This window comes from Castor canadensis, chromosome 5 (assembly GCF_047511655.1).
Source record: "Castor canadensis chromosome 5, mCasCan1.hap1v2, whole genome shotgun sequence".
Taxonomy (NCBI): Eukaryota; Metazoa; Chordata; class Mammalia; order Rodentia; family Castoridae; genus Castor; species Castor canadensis.
In genome coordinates this window covers 155,289,651-155,303,957 of record NC_133390.1, presented here as the reverse complement: position 1 = coordinate 155,303,957, position 14,307 = coordinate 155,289,651, and the positions used below count along the sequence as shown (strand labels likewise).

At 52.0% G+C, this 14,307-nt stretch overlaps 2 protein-coding genes and 1 long non-coding RNA gene across 3 annotated transcripts in view; 1 reads left to right on the top strand and 2 right to left on the bottom strand.

The window, feature by feature from the left end:
- Tcf15 (transcription factor 15) overlaps nucleotides 1–10,491 on the bottom strand; it is a 40,080-nt gene extending 29,589 nt beyond the window's left edge. The window contains exon 1 of the mRNA XM_020164577.2: nucleotides 10,370–10,491. The gene's annotated coding sequence lies outside the window, so the exon portion shown is untranslated. The remainder of the gene's footprint in view (nucleotides 1–10,369) is intronic.
- Srxn1 (sulfiredoxin 1) lies at nucleotides 4,741–10,772 on the bottom strand. Its single transcript, XM_020164649.2, has 2 exons — nucleotides 10,370–10,772; nucleotides 4,741–6,748 (listed from the first exon to the last, which is right to left on the bottom strand). The coding sequence occupies exons 1-2, from the start codon at nucleotides 10,577–10,579 to the stop codon at nucleotides 6,545–6,547; spliced, it is 414 nt and encodes a 137-aa protein (XP_020020238.1). The 5' UTR covers nucleotides 10,580–10,772; the 3' UTR covers nucleotides 4,741–6,544.
- A 95-nt stretch (nucleotides 10,773–10,867) lies between these two features.
- Nucleotides 10,868–14,307, top strand: part of LOC141423390 (uncharacterized) — an 85,631-nt gene continuing 82,191 nt past the window's right edge. Inside the window, exon 1 of the long non-coding RNA XR_012448210.1 lies at nucleotides 10,868–11,015. This is a non-coding gene — a long non-coding RNA (uncharacterized lncRNA). The remainder of the gene's footprint in view (nucleotides 11,016–14,307) is intronic.

Genomic DNA, 14,307 nt, shown 5'->3' with positions numbered 1-14,307 from the left:
TGTGCTGACTCCTGTCTCTGCTGTGTGACTGGGGCAAGGGGCCACACACCTTTCTGAGCCTGTTTTCTCATCTGCATGGTGAAGGTGATACCTGTCCCTACCTCATAGGGTAGTTGTGAGGATTAAATGATGTCACAAGTGCTTCTGCTTGTTATGTACAATGAAGAAGGGAGAGGACATGACAGGCAAGTGATGAGTCACTTTTTGGTCCCTTCCACCCCTTCCTACCAGGAGAGAGTCCTGGGGTAGCACAGATGGATACTTACTACCAAGAAGAGCAGCCGCGGCAGATCTGGAGGGCTGTTCACATTATTTATATTTACAGCTACTGTCATTTATGTCACATGATATTGACTTTGCATTTAACCTGACATCTCGAGTCTCCTAATTTTTTCTTATGTAAGTAAGACAAAAGCAAACATTTAGAAAGAGCAAGATCACTGTAAGAACAATCATCCCTGAAGGGAATGGCGCACCCTCCTCTCCCAAATGGCCCAATCAAGAAGGTGGCCTTCGGTGCGGCTTTAGTTTGAACTGTGTTTCTGCCTGGCACCAGTGGCTCACGCCTGTAATCCTAGCTACTCAGGAAGCAGAGGTCAGGAGGCTCTCCATTCCTTTGAAGTCAGCTCCAGGGTAAATAGTTCATGAGACCCTATCTCAAAAATACCCAGTACAAAACAGGGCTGGTGAAGTGGCTCAAGTGGTAGAGCTCCTGCCTAGCAAGCGTGAGGCCCTGTGCTGAAACTCCAGTAACACCAAAAAAAGAAGAAAAAGAAACCCATTATGATCTGATCTTCGGAACCAGGGACCCACTCTGTGTCCTGTACTTGGCTGAGTCTCCCAGGGCACTAGCAGCTGAGTGGGGCTTGTCCCAGTGGCTCCAGGACAGGTTAACAGTGAAGATTCGAGCAAGGGCTGGAGGACTCCCCAAGCTAGGGTCACTGGGGTTCTCATCCCCTATCCACTGGCAAGTGCTGGGGCTCCATCTTCAAATTGCACCTGGATTTTAGCTACTTTTTTCCAGCCTGGTCCAAATGGTCAACCATCACCTGGGGCTCTGGTGGCTGCCATCACGTCCTCCTTCACTCCTCCACTCACTATTCCTACTCTGATCAGCAGTTAGAGCCACACACGCCCTTCCTCTGCTCAAAGCCTCCCCTGGCTCCCAGTTTGCTTGGAGGAAAAGCCTCAGTCACAACCATCCCAAGCTGGCAGTGCCTAGCTCTCCAGCTGCATCATCTACTCACCCCAGCTTCCCAGGGCCCCATGGCCTCCTTGTTTGTTTCTTCACACTCCAGGTAGGCTCCTGTCTCAGGGCTCTTGCACTTGCTGTTCCCTTTGCTATCCTCTGACTTCTAATGGCTTCTTTCCTCTTTCCTCAGTCTGTCCCCTCCTCAGAGAGGCTGACCCCCTCACCTAAACCAGCACTTCCTGTGTCACCCCCTCCCTCACTTTCCTTCACAATGCATATTGCCCTTTGCCTTTCATACATATTTGGGGTTCATGTCATTAACTATTTCTCCAAGGGACTTCAAGAGAATAGGGCTTTGCACCTGCTCTGAGTTCTGATAAACTCGTGCCTGGAACAGCGCTGACTTGTGGAATAACCATCCAGGGAGGTGTGAAGGACAGCCACTTCCAGCCCTGCCTACTCCCTCTGGGCCCCTCAAACCCCTCTCTGTCATGACTTCCTTTCTGCCCACCGGGCCCTCCAGGCCTCAAGGGCTGCTGGGGGTGAGGGGAGGTTCCAGCTGCGGCTCAGACTCCTCCCTCCTCTTCTTGTTCTCCCTTCCGCCTCCCTGTAAGTCAGCAGCAAGTCCACTCTTGGGGTGTCATCAGGCCTGAGGGCCTCAGGGATAGGCCAATGCCAGCCAGGGACCTACTTCCAGCCTGTGACCTCATTTGGAAAGAGGCAAGGCAGTCCCGGAGACTTCCCATACTTGTCCTTACCTTACATACCAGGAAACTGAGGCTGGAAGACCTTCCCCATTCCCTCCTCTGTGGAGTGAGGATAAAATCTCCTCCCTTCCAAGGTCATCCTGAAAACAGCTTTGACCACTGAGCAGTGTTTGCCACATACGAGGTGCTCAAAAAATGTCGGTTATTGTTGTTCTGAGCCACGAATGGCTGACCAAGGTCTGGAAGCTAGCAGATGTCACAAACAATTCACAACAGGTCTGTCTATCTAAAGTGATTGTGTCACAACCACAAAATAAGCACAGGGTAGCACTAACAGGAGCAAAAGCGACACCACCCACACCCAGTGTTTCCCAGGCAAGGGGTGGCCCTGAGGATCATCGGGTGGTAGCCCCTGCCTGGCACCCAGGGCTAACCGGCACGGACCTGCGCTGACTGTGCAAGGACAGGGACAGGGAGGGGCCCGCGGAGCCTCCGCCCGGGGCGCCCCCCATCCGGCCGCGGGGGGCCCCGCGGGAGGCAGCGCGCCCGGCCTCTGGAAGACATTACACGGCTGTCGGCCGGGGCGTCGCCCGGAGTTCCGGAGGGGGTCCCGCGGCGGCCGCCACAAAGCGCGCTTTGTTCTGCGCTCCCCCGGAGCTGGAACCAATGGATTGGCGGCAGCTGAGGTCATCCGTCAGGCAGAGCCGGGGGTCAGGCCCGCTGAGGGGCCGCCAGGGAGGCCCGCGGGGTTCGCGTGTGGGGCCCAGCAAGCTGCGGCTCCGCGGCAGGTCGTTGCTTTGCTTCGGGACTCAGTTTACCCATCTGTCCAACTGGGAAGATCAGTTCTGCCCTGTCCACCTCTCTGGGCCACTGTGAAACTCAAATACAGAAGCCACGTGGCTGCCGCTGGTAGTGCTGCTGGTGATGGGGACATTGGGGACCCCCAGCCTTTCCACAGGAAGCAGGCCTTACTTGGCCTCTGTGGAAGGCAGGACTAGGGTGAGAAAGTGGAAGCAAGTGTGATTTGTAACACAGTGTCGTGTGTATGGAAAGCGGATAGACGGCTCCTAGTCCCCTTCCAGCCCAGGACAGGAGACCTCTCCTAGGTTCCCTGTTTTGACCCCGGTTACCGGGTCTAGCCACCTTCTCCAGCACTGGCAGGTGCCCCTATAGCATATGAGTCCAGGGACAGTTGAGCCCTTCCTTGGTGCCTCTGGCCCAGAGCAGGGCTGCTCAGAAGAGGTGGCTGGAGACAGGTCGGGTCTGAATACTCTCCTCACATCCTACAACACTAGAGGTCAATCATTCATCCTTCACACCCCAACTGCAAACCTCTAATAAGACTTGTCATCATGGGATGCAGAAATTGCCTAAAATAGATGTCCCTCCCCCTCCAGGGGCTTGTTGCTTACTTTAAAAATTTGGGGGGCAGCAGGGTCTTGCTATGTAGCCCAGGCTGGCTTCAAATTCTTGATCCTCCTATCTCTGCCTCCTGAGTTCTGGGATTACAGGTGTGAACCACTGCACCTGGTTTAATAGCCTAATGTTTAATCTTAATTTGGGTAAATGTGCTCATGTATAACCATGAAATTAAATTTTAAAAACCTACCATGGTGAAGTGGGTTGGTTTCACAACAGTAAGGGATCTCAAGAGCGCCTACACACTGCCTTTCACTAGATCCATGTTCTAGGGCAGGGGAGGAGACACATGGGATCACGGGAGCCCCGAAGAGGCATGTGGTCCAGCTTGGAGGGGTCTAGAGGTTTCTTGGAGGTGGCTCCTGTGGAGAAGCCTGGCACCTGAGCATAGATGGGGAAGTGGGCCAGGATAGGCCAGGATGTGTGCAAACTGCAGAGAAAAGCAGACAGGATAAACAGAACCTGAACTCTTGACCTCCCAGCCAGGACTCATCCCAGGCTTTGGCTTCCTTGGGCAGCAGTTCTGCATCCCTCAGCCAGGCCCTTCCACTCAGCCCCTTCCCACATGCTCTGGGGGCAAGAAAGCAGCGCCACCTGCTGGCGTGAGAGGGAAACACAGCTGTGAGCCCCTATTGGCAATCAAGGGCAGGTCAGGCCCTTTAAAGCCCACCCAGCTCCTCTTAAAACAATCCACGCTCCCCACTCTAAGCTTCTCTTGCATCTCCTTCCCGGTGCCTGTCTTGTGGGGTCTTCTCTGCAAGAAGGAAAGCCCTTCCAAAAGGAGGTGACCACCCTCACTTATCTAGGTCAGTGGGTGCCAAGGGCTCCTCACTTCATGTCAGGTCATGAGCATGACCAGCTTTCCAGATGCTGGCCACAATCTCGGGTAGTCGATCCACTTGACGGGAAAGTCTGGCCAATGCTCTGGTTCCAGAATGCAGATGTCCTGGGCACAGCCCAGGGGTCTTGCCTCTCCACAGGGGCGGCAGTGTGTGGACGGGCCACTACATTTGAAAATAATTGATGCAGTCTAATTATTTTTTTGGGCTGGGTGTGGTGGTGTACTTATGATCCCAGCTACAAGGCAGGCAGAGGGCCTGGGCTGGCCCTGGGCAAAAAGTACCAGACCCTACCTGAAAAATAAGCTGAAGCAAACAGGGCTGGGGGCATGGCTCCAGTGGTAGAGGTCAGTCTAGCAAGTGTGAGACTCTAGGTTGAAACCCCAGCCCCTGGGAACTTATTAGAAATGTGCATTTCCAGGCCCCTAGCCCTGCTGAATCAGACAATGGGGGTGGAGTCCAGCAAAGCAGCCAGAGAACCTGGACCACTGATCTAAAGCCACTGTGCTTCCCCTTTTTTAAATTAAATCAATTTTTATTTTGGAGTGACTTTAGATTTAGAGAAAAGTTGTAGAGACAGTACAAAGAGTTGCCATACAATCTTTACTGATCCCACCCCAACAGCATCGCCAGAAGTCAACTTCATACAGAACCCCAGCACTCCTGTCCAACCCAGAGACTGACACTAAGAAAATCCAGGCCTTACCAGACTTTCAATTGACTTACTAATGTCCCTTTCTGTTCCACGATCCCAATCCAGGATCCACATTGCATTTTAGCTCTTAGGAATGGGTGAGAAAGCTTTGTCCACGCTACGGAGCTAGGGACACTGACACTGAAGAATGCTAAATGACTGGACTCCCTGAGGGCAGCGGGGGCAAGACCCACCTCTCTTGGCACCCTTCCTCTGCCTCTCTCTCCCACAGGATTCTTGGTTTGCAGAAGTCTCTCTGGAATGGACTACCTGCCCACCCCTATCCCGTCAGTGTAGACAGTGAGAAATGCCCCCAGTTAGAGGGCAGTGGCCTGGCAGAGACCCAGTCCACCTCATCTCCTCTTTTCCTGAACCCTGAGGGCCAGAGCAGTGTCTTAGTGGCTCAAAAGGGGAGGCCATGGGGGCAGGGAGAGAAGGAGGAGGAAGAGAAAGACTGTTATCTGTCCATCCAAATTTATTTGTGACAGATGAACCATGGCCATTGTGCTTTGCAGTTCCTCCCACTGAGAGTTGGATAGTGTTGTGACTTGCTTTGACTAAAAGAACTTAGCAGAAGTGACACTGTCCCAGCTCCAGAGTTTGAGTTTTGTCACTTTTACTCTCACTCTCTTGGAACCCTGAGGCCATAATATGAATAAGCCTGAGCTAGCCTGCTAGAGAACAAAGCCACTGGAGCCAACAGCCTGTCACCTGCCACACAAGTGAGTAAGGCTATCCTAGCCCATCCAGCCCCAGCTAAAGTGACAGCTGACTGTGGCCTCAGGCAAGACCAGCAGAGCTGCCCAGATAAACCCAGGCCAACTTCCAACCCACAGAATTGTGAGCAAACCAGTAACTTTTTAGCTGCTAAGTTTGGGGATAGTTTGTACTTAGCAAGGACTAACTGATAAGCAGGTCCTCTCTCCTGGTAATGAGATCCCAATTTTATTTCAGGAGGCAGGGGGGCCAGTCCCAGGGAATGGAATGTGATAGGTATACTCAGTCATGACAATTCTGTTCCCTGTCCTCACTTTCTTTGCTGCTAGGGGTAGCAGGGCAGTTAACTCAGACCAAGGAGACCTAAGTGGAAATATGCAGACAGAGAGAGAAAGAGAGAGAAAGAGAGATAACAGCCCAGGGTTCTGAAAGTTTTCCTTTCTGATGGATGTTTGGTCCAGTTGGCTCAGCCCTTCCTCCTCCCCTACTCCTTTCTTCATTAAACACAGACACTATTCCTTGGAGACACAGCAGCCATCTTGTGATCATGAAGTAAGAAGCAATCAGGGCAAGGCAGAAGGATCACAGAGAGGAAAGTCCCACCTTCGTCCAGTTATTGAAGTAATGCCACGCTATCCATTTGTCTCCAGAATTCAGGTGCTGTGGCAAAACAAGCCTCTCTTTGTTTAAGCCACTATAACTGAGGTTTCCCTTCCTATTATATAGTCCTGTAACAGGAGGTCATAAAGACAAAAACACAGGAGGTCCTTGTCCTTGGAAGTTGGAGCCAGAAGCATGTGGCTCTCCAAATCCATCTATTTCTCATTTCCTCCTCTCGGTAATTCTTCAGGGACAAGGCCATGGTCCCATGTGTGAAGGTGGGAACTAGGGCTCCCATTGTTCAAAGTGAGCAGCAGGCCTGGCAGCCAGCACAGGGGGTGCAGAGAGTCAGATCCTCCCATCTGCAAGGAGGCTGCTACTGCAAGTCCGGTGTGGAAGCGCCCAGATACACCCTCAGGTCTGAGAGGGTCGACTGGACCAGCTTGGCAGGGATGGTTTCTCGCTGCAGCTGTTGGAAGGCTGCATAGCGGTGGCAGCCTCCAAAGGAGTAGAAGTAGTTACCACCCTGGGCCCCTTTGATCCAGAGGACATCAATCGGAGGCACACTGTCGGGGTCCTCCTGGGAAGAAGGGGACACAGGGTCAATGAGCACATACTGCTCTGCACAGTTTGCAAGGAGCTCCTACAGGGTGTGTCCATGGTGTGAGTGAGACAGCTGTCAAAGACTGGCTGCAAGCTGGTTGACACCTCTTTAGCAGTTTGAAAATCAGCCATGTGAGTATTTACACTAGATGCATGGGTACATGCTACAAATGAGGGATCCTCCCCGCTGGAGACCAGACTGTGAAACACTTATCACACACCCTGTGCGTACCCTTCAGCCAGCCCTGTCCCAGACTCTGGGGACAAGGCACAGTCAGGAGACACACACAGCCGCTGTCTTCACCAGGCAACAGAATGAGGAAGTGGATGGAGTGGCAAATGCAACAAAGGCAGTAACACAGGTGACCCAGCAGGGACGGGGTTCCACAAGGCCTCTCTGAGATCACAATGAAGCAGACACACTTGGGAAGCTACAGATGTAGGCTACTTTAGAGCCCAACTGTCTGGGTTCAAATCTCTATTCTGCTACTTAGCAGCTATGTGACCTTGGACAGTTGACTTCTTTGTGCCCATCTGTCAAATGGGGGTAAAATAACAGACCCATTTCATAGAGCTGTTGGGTTAAATCAGTTAACATAGGCAAGGTGCTTCTAACAATGCTTGGCATATGGAAGTGGGGTGAAGCAAGTATGCTGGGGAGGCTCAATAAAGTATGCTGAGAACTACCTGAGGGAAGAGCATTTCAGAGGAAACAGCAAGTGCAAAGGCCCTGAGGCTAGAACAAGCTTGCTGTGTTGGAGGCAAAGGAAAGAGGCCAGTGGACTAGAGTGGACTCAAAGATCAAAGAGTAGAAGAGGACAGAGGCGTTGGGAGGAGCAGGATGCAGCAGGTTTGTTTCTAAGGCAATGGGTGCTTTTGTTTTGTTTTATTAAGACGAGGTCTCACTACGTAGCTCAGGCTGGCCTTGACTTCTTAATTCTCTTGCCTTAGCTTCCCAAGTGCTGGGACTACAGGTGCATGCCACCATGCCTGGCTCCTGGAGTATTTTAAACAGGGGAGGGTAACACAATAGGACGCCTGTTGTAGAAATGCACACAGGGGAACCGGCTTGGTGAGGCAGGCAAAGCATCTGAGATCAGGGTGGGCAGAGGCGAGGCCCTGAGGGTTTCAGCGTTAGCAGATGCTGACTTGCTGGTGTTGGTGGGTGGGGACATGTTTAGGAGGCATATTAGAGGAACCTGACCAAAGCATGGCTGTGAGGGCAAGAGAGTCTCAGGTGACTCCTGGTAGGAGCCAAGCAGTCGTATGGAGAGATGGCTGTCCTCTAAGGAGAGCCTGGGACAAGATGTGGGGTGGGGGACAGCTAACGTGCTGGGGAGGTCTTAGTATGTGAGGCCTGCCCCACAGGGGCTCTGACAGACTCATGGACCCATAGGTCCCACAAGGGATGAGTAAGCAGGAAATCCAGTGTCACGAGCCAGGGCTCTGGAACCTTGGCTCTTCTACAGAACAGCTGGGGATCCCTAAGCAGGTGGCCTCGCCTCTCTGAATACTTCCTCATCTGTAAAATGCGCACAAGAATCCAGCAGAGTGGCTGATGAAGAGTCAAGGAGCAGTCTCTGGGCCAACCGCCCCGGCAGGCCTCGTGCTGTGCGATGGGGAATCACATGGGTGGGCAGAATAGTGGTCCCTAAAGGAGTCCATGTCCTGACTGGGGATGTAGCTCAGTGGTGGAGACTTTGGCTTTGGCTAGCACCCCAAAACAAACAAACAAACAAACAAATGATGCTCACGTCCTAATCCTTAGGACCTGTGAATGTGTCACCTCACATGGTAGAAGGCATCTTGCAGATAGAACGAAGTTAAGGACCTTGAGATTGGGGGATTGTCATGGGTTACCCAGATGGGTTGAACATGACCACCAGGGTCCTTAAAAGTGGGGGAGGGCCAGGCGTGGTGGCGCATACCTGTAATCCTAGCACTTGGGAGGCTGAGGCAGGAGGATTGAGAATTTGAGGCCAATCTAGGCAAGTAGCTTGTTCAAGGCCAGTCTGGGCTACATGAAGAGACTCTATCTTAAAAAGCAAAATAGAAGGGTTGGGGAATGATGAGGGTGAGAAGGACTCGAACTTCTTCCCTTCTGCTGCTGCTGCTTTGAAAATGAGGAAGAGGTCATGAGCCAAGGGATGTAGGGACCTAGGAGCTGAGAGAGGCAAGGAAACAGATTCTTCCCTAGGGCCCACAGAAAACAACCTTACTGACACATTATTTTAGCCCAGTAAGACCTGCTTTGGACTTTTGAGCCACAGCTGTAAAGTAACATGTGTGTTTGAAGCCATGTGGTTCATGGTAAGGTGATACAGTGGTGTAGAAATACCCCACAGATACCCCACAGTAAGTTGGCAAAGGCAGAGCTGGTCCTTGCCCTCAAAGAGCCTGAGGTTCCAGCTTGGGAGACAGGTGTGCAAACAGGCCCTCAAAACTCAGTGACATGTTTAGTCTCCAGTGACTACGGTGGGTAGGCACACAGCTGGCCTCAAGGATACAGAAAGCGCCCAACCGAGAGGGGTGGGGATGGAAAGATGCCGACCCCAAGACAGGACGACCCAGGAGAGGAGTTAGAAGCAATAAAGAAGACACAGAAGAGTTTCCTGACGGGGAAAAAGCCTGTACAAAGGCCCAGAGGTGGAGAGAGGGTGCAGGGCTTGATCCCCTTCCCACAAGGAGCAAGGCCCTAGGCCACTGCAGATGTGACAGTCAAAATGACAAAGTCCCTGCTTGAGTGGAGCTCATAGGAGGAAGACAGACAATAAAGCACACACAGAGAATGTGTAAGATAATTTCTGGTGAACATAAGCACTCTACAGAAAGGCACCTCAGGCTGGGAGAGCTAGAGGCCAGGGCTCCTCACAAGGTCGTCAAGGACTCAGAGGCTGCAAGGAATTTCTGGTGGACAGCGGGTAGATGGCTCCAGGCAGGGGACAGTGGTGCAAATCCTAGGTTCAAAAGACATCCACTGGCTGTACAGGTGTTCGGTGGGGATTGAAAAGGTCTTAGGTGCTCACTGCCCAAGGATGAGAGAAAGGACAGGAAGCCACATAGGCCTAGCCTGACACCTACCTTCCAATGTCACTGTCCCTCCCTTCTTGAAGGCCCTCGCAGCAGACATGACACACCCACTCCACTGCCACCCACTGTCCCAGCCAGAAGGGACCACATAGCTTATTTCCGGATAGCATGGTGGCCATGCAGCTTGGGCACTGGGACCAGGCTGCCTGGGTGTGGATTTCCACCGTGTCACCTTCTAAATGCATGGCTTTGAGCAAGTTGTCTAAATCTCTCTGTACCTCAGTTTCTCCTCTGTAAAGGAGAGACAGCATCTACTTCACAGGGTTGGCACAATAAACTGTCATAGAACAGCACTGTCTGTATGAGTCATCGGTGGTTAATTATCTAGTCTAAAACCCCCTCCTTGCTCAAGTGAGGAACCTGAGGCTCAGAAAGGCCAGGACACTTGCTCAAGGTCACACAGCTCACACTGAGCTCCGGCAGGGTCCGGAACCAGTCCGGCTTGCGCTCCCTCCTGCGCAGCCCCCTCTCCCTCCCTCCAGGGCGGGCTGGCCTCCCCCAGGCTTACCCGGATCGTGTCCACGAGGCTCTGCACCTTGGCCGGGTCCAGCACGGACGGCAGCGGCCGGATGATCACGCTCATCGGCACGTTGTGCACCGCGGCGATGCAGCCCGAGTGGATGCTGCCGCCCTGCACGCCGCCGCTCGGCCCGGGCCCCTCGGGCGTCCCCCGGCCCGCGCCCGCCCTGGCCAGCGCTCCGCCCGCGCGCAGCCCCATCGCGCCACCACCTCCCCTGCGGGCCGCGTAGTCTCCCGGCTTTAACCCCGGCCGGGCCGTACCATCCGCGCGGCCGACGGGGGCGGACGGGCAGCGCGCTTCTCCCCCGGGCCCGAGTGGTCCGGCCCATTCCCACTGAGAGCTCCGCACCGCTCACTGAGCGCGGTGGACCCGCAGGGCTCCGGCTCTCCGCTGGGGGGCGCCCCGCCGCTCCTGTCCGCGGCTGCGGAATGGACGCGCCCGGGCGGGGCCGGCTGACTCACGGTGAGTCTGCAGGTCGCCGGGCGGGAGGAGCGTGTGACGCCCAGCGCGGTGACTCAGGCCTGCAGGGGCGGGGACCCGGGTGGCCGGCTCTGCAGAGCGAGAATGAGTCTGCAAAACTCAAGGCCAAGGGAGCCCCAGGGACAGTGGCCAGGTGAAAGCAATACCCACCACGGTAATAGTACAATCATTTTTTGTTTTTTGACTGTACTGGGGCTTGAACTCAGGGCCTTTGCTTGCTTAGGCAGGTGCTCTACCGCTTGAGCCACTTCACCAGCCCTAATAGTAGGACTCTGGAGTGGTTGAGGGCCTGCTGGCAAAGCTGGCATGGGCATCAACTTTATAAATCTCAGAACAACCCTGCTAGGGAGGGAGGTTGATTAGATCCATTTTGCAGATGAGAAAATGGAGACACAGAGAAATTTATGTGATTTATTCAAGGTCATGGCGCTAGAAAATGGGTGAACCAGGGTGCAAACTCGGACAGCTTGGCTCAATTGACCACTCTCTACTGCCCTCCCCATGGGCTCCCTTGGTTTGGCAACAGTCACTATCACACGGACCTTCTGCAATTGTAACAATTGTGGCCCTGTCACTGTACCACACTGTTGCATGGTACTGAAACTATGGTATTGACCCAAGGCCCAAACTCCTGGGATACCACATGTCATATCTGGTCTCTCACCAGTAGAAAGGAGATTTATTGCACCATCCGTGCTGTGGGAAGAGGCAAAACGAGCATTCAGCCTATCTTCAGGACACAGACATGAGCTTTAAATAGAGCGAGAATTAGGGCAGGAAACAAAAGTTCGGCATAGTTAAATAGTTCCAGTCACAGGTATGTTCAGGTGGTTAAGATTGGTAGAGTGGGGCCTGGTTGACCATTACCTCAGTCCTTGTTCTTTGAGGGTTCCAGAGAAGTAATCTCTGTCACCACTTGAGGGGAGCAATCTGGTTCTCAAGACATGATTGCTCCTGCTGAATTGTCCTCATTTGGAGGGGTGGGCTGTCGTCAAGGCTCTGCTGTTACTAAGGGGAAGTTTTAGTCCCTTGTCATAAAGATGTTATCAATTATTTCTGTCCTTCCTTGATTCCAAGGTGACTGCAGGAGAGAATGGCTCAGAGCAAAGGACAATGGGTACAAAATGGAGGCAGGGATGCCAAAGCTTCTCTCCTGTTCTTAGTTAATTCATGGGCCCAAGTAAGGAGTGAGTGCTTTTCAGCAAAAGCAGTTTAAGCGCCTTTCACAGTATCATCCCAGTACTACCAGGAAGTAGGTGGGGTCACTGAGTAACTTGTCCAAAGTAGGTCAGATGAGTGCAAAGCCAGGCCACCTAACTACCCACTCCAACCAGGGAGGTGGAGATAACCTTGACCCCGCTGAAGACAGGCATGGCTGGTTTTCTCCCAGGGAGGGTCAACCAGGTTCAAAAAGAGCTTGTGGGGTGGAAGATATTGTGATGTCTTTTGAAGAATGTGTGTGGGTGGCACATACTTTTCTGGTCAGCTGGAGAAAACCAGGGATGTTAGAGGTGGCTGGGTTCCAGGGGTCGCAACCCTCCTTGACCTTTCCTCAGGAACTGATGATTTCTGAACCCCATCTGTAACATGACAGGACACACATGTCCCAAGTGTGAGTATGAAGTGAGAGGACACAGGTGAATCTCGTAACTGCATAGCACCCCATTTTGCAGTTGAGAGTCATTTATGTTAGCTTCGAAGTCTCTAATCAAATCTTGGGATGCTGAGGCCATTAGGAATTTGACTGGCCCTTTCCCTTTCTGCAGTTCCCATTCCTGTCATTCCTGTGAGCATCTACAACACACTTTGTTTCCAGAAGTAGGGCTGACCCTGCCCCCAATCCCCAGGGCTATTGAGAATTAGAGAATTTCTTCACACGGGGAAACTCTCCCTTCCTCACCCTTCCTCAGGACAGGAAGTAAGAAGGGCAGGATCACAGTTTCCGGAGTGGAAAAGTGGAGATTGACCTGCCTCTCTCACCATCTCCAAATTCCTGTGTTGAAATCCTACCCCTCAATGTGCTGGTACTACACAAAGGCGATGGAGTGAGTGTGGAGTCCTCACGAATGGGATTAGTGCTCTTGTAAAAGAGACTCTAGAACTCTCCCTCCCTCCCTTGACCATGTGAGGATGCAGTGGAAGACAGCAGTCTATGAGCAGGGAAGTAAGCCCTTACCAAACACCAAAACTCCTTGGATCCAGCACTTCAGAACACTTAGAAATAAATTTCTGCCATTTATAAGCCATGCAAGTCTATGGTAGTTTGTTTTATAAGGACTAAGACAGAACTTGGTGCTGAGAAATGAGGTACTGTTAAAATCAATACTTAAAAATGTGGAACTGAGTAATGGGTATAAGCTGTGAATGGACCTCAAAAGGTAATTCTGCTTAGTTCTCATTAATTAAAGAGGAGAGCTGTAGGGGAGGTCTCAGTTTTCTTAGAGGATACCCAAGGAGTTTTGAATGGAAGGTTGGTAGAAATATGAACAGAGAAGGTTATTCTGATGAAGTCTCAAGCAGAAATGAGAATATGTTTTCGGACAATGGAAAAAAAAGAACTTGGCTGAATTGTGTTCGATGGTATTTTATGGGAGGTAGAAATCGTGAGCAAGAAACTTGGATATTTAGCTGAAGCTATTTCTAAGCAAAGTGCTGAAAGTGCAGCTTGGCTCCTCTGTTTATATAGTAAATGACATAAAGATCGAATTTTTTTTAGCACAAAGGAAGCAAACTAAAGATTTGAAGGCGATGTAGCTCAGTGGTAGAGCACTTGCCTAGCATATAAAAGGTCCTGGGTTCAATCCCCAACTCCACAAATAAAACAAAATGAGAACATACTTAAAGATTCGAAAAATCATATTGCAAAAATTGAAAAGGGGATGTTTGGAAGAGAACACTAAGGATGTATCCAAGGGTTGCTTTGATATGGAGACTATTATGGGCGTGAAGCATATGCCTATCCCCAACCCTCCCCAAGCAGGACTCCTGCCAGCTTGAACAGGAAGGGAAGAAGATGAGAAAGATGGAGGAAGGACTTGGACTTGGATTTTACAGGACGGCGCCATCAAACTTTTCAGCTGAGATGGAGCTTAAAGACAAGGACTGCCTGCTTGTTTTCAGAAGTGGAGACCATAACTTGCTGTCAATAGGCCAGACTGACTCTGTCGCAAGACATTGTGATGGGGCTGAGCAGACCCTGGTAGCACAGGCTCTCCTGGGTAGAGCAGGGGCACCAGTGTGTCCACAGGGTATGATTGCCACCCTGGTGAGTCTGTAAGGCTGCCCCCTCCCGCCCCGGCCTTTGCCCCAGAGGGCAAATCATGGCTTGGGAGAGGATTATTCTTGAGCCTTAAGATCTTCCAGAATTTGCCTTGTAGCTTGGACCTAACTGAGATCTACTGTCCCCTCCTTGTTTTCTGTCTGGAGGTGTCTGTTCTGTGCATAGT

Excerpts from the sequence above, each read along its gene's own strand:
- Srxn1 (XM_020164649.2), bottom strand. The coding sequence starts at position 10,579 with ATGGGGCTGCGCGCGGGCGGAGCGCTGGCCAGGGCGGGCGCGGGCCGG. Across the intron at positions 6,749-10,369 it reads GCCTCGTGGACACGATCCGG|GAGGACCCCGACAGTGTGCC; the intron begins GTAAGCCTGGGG and ends CCTTCTTCCCAG.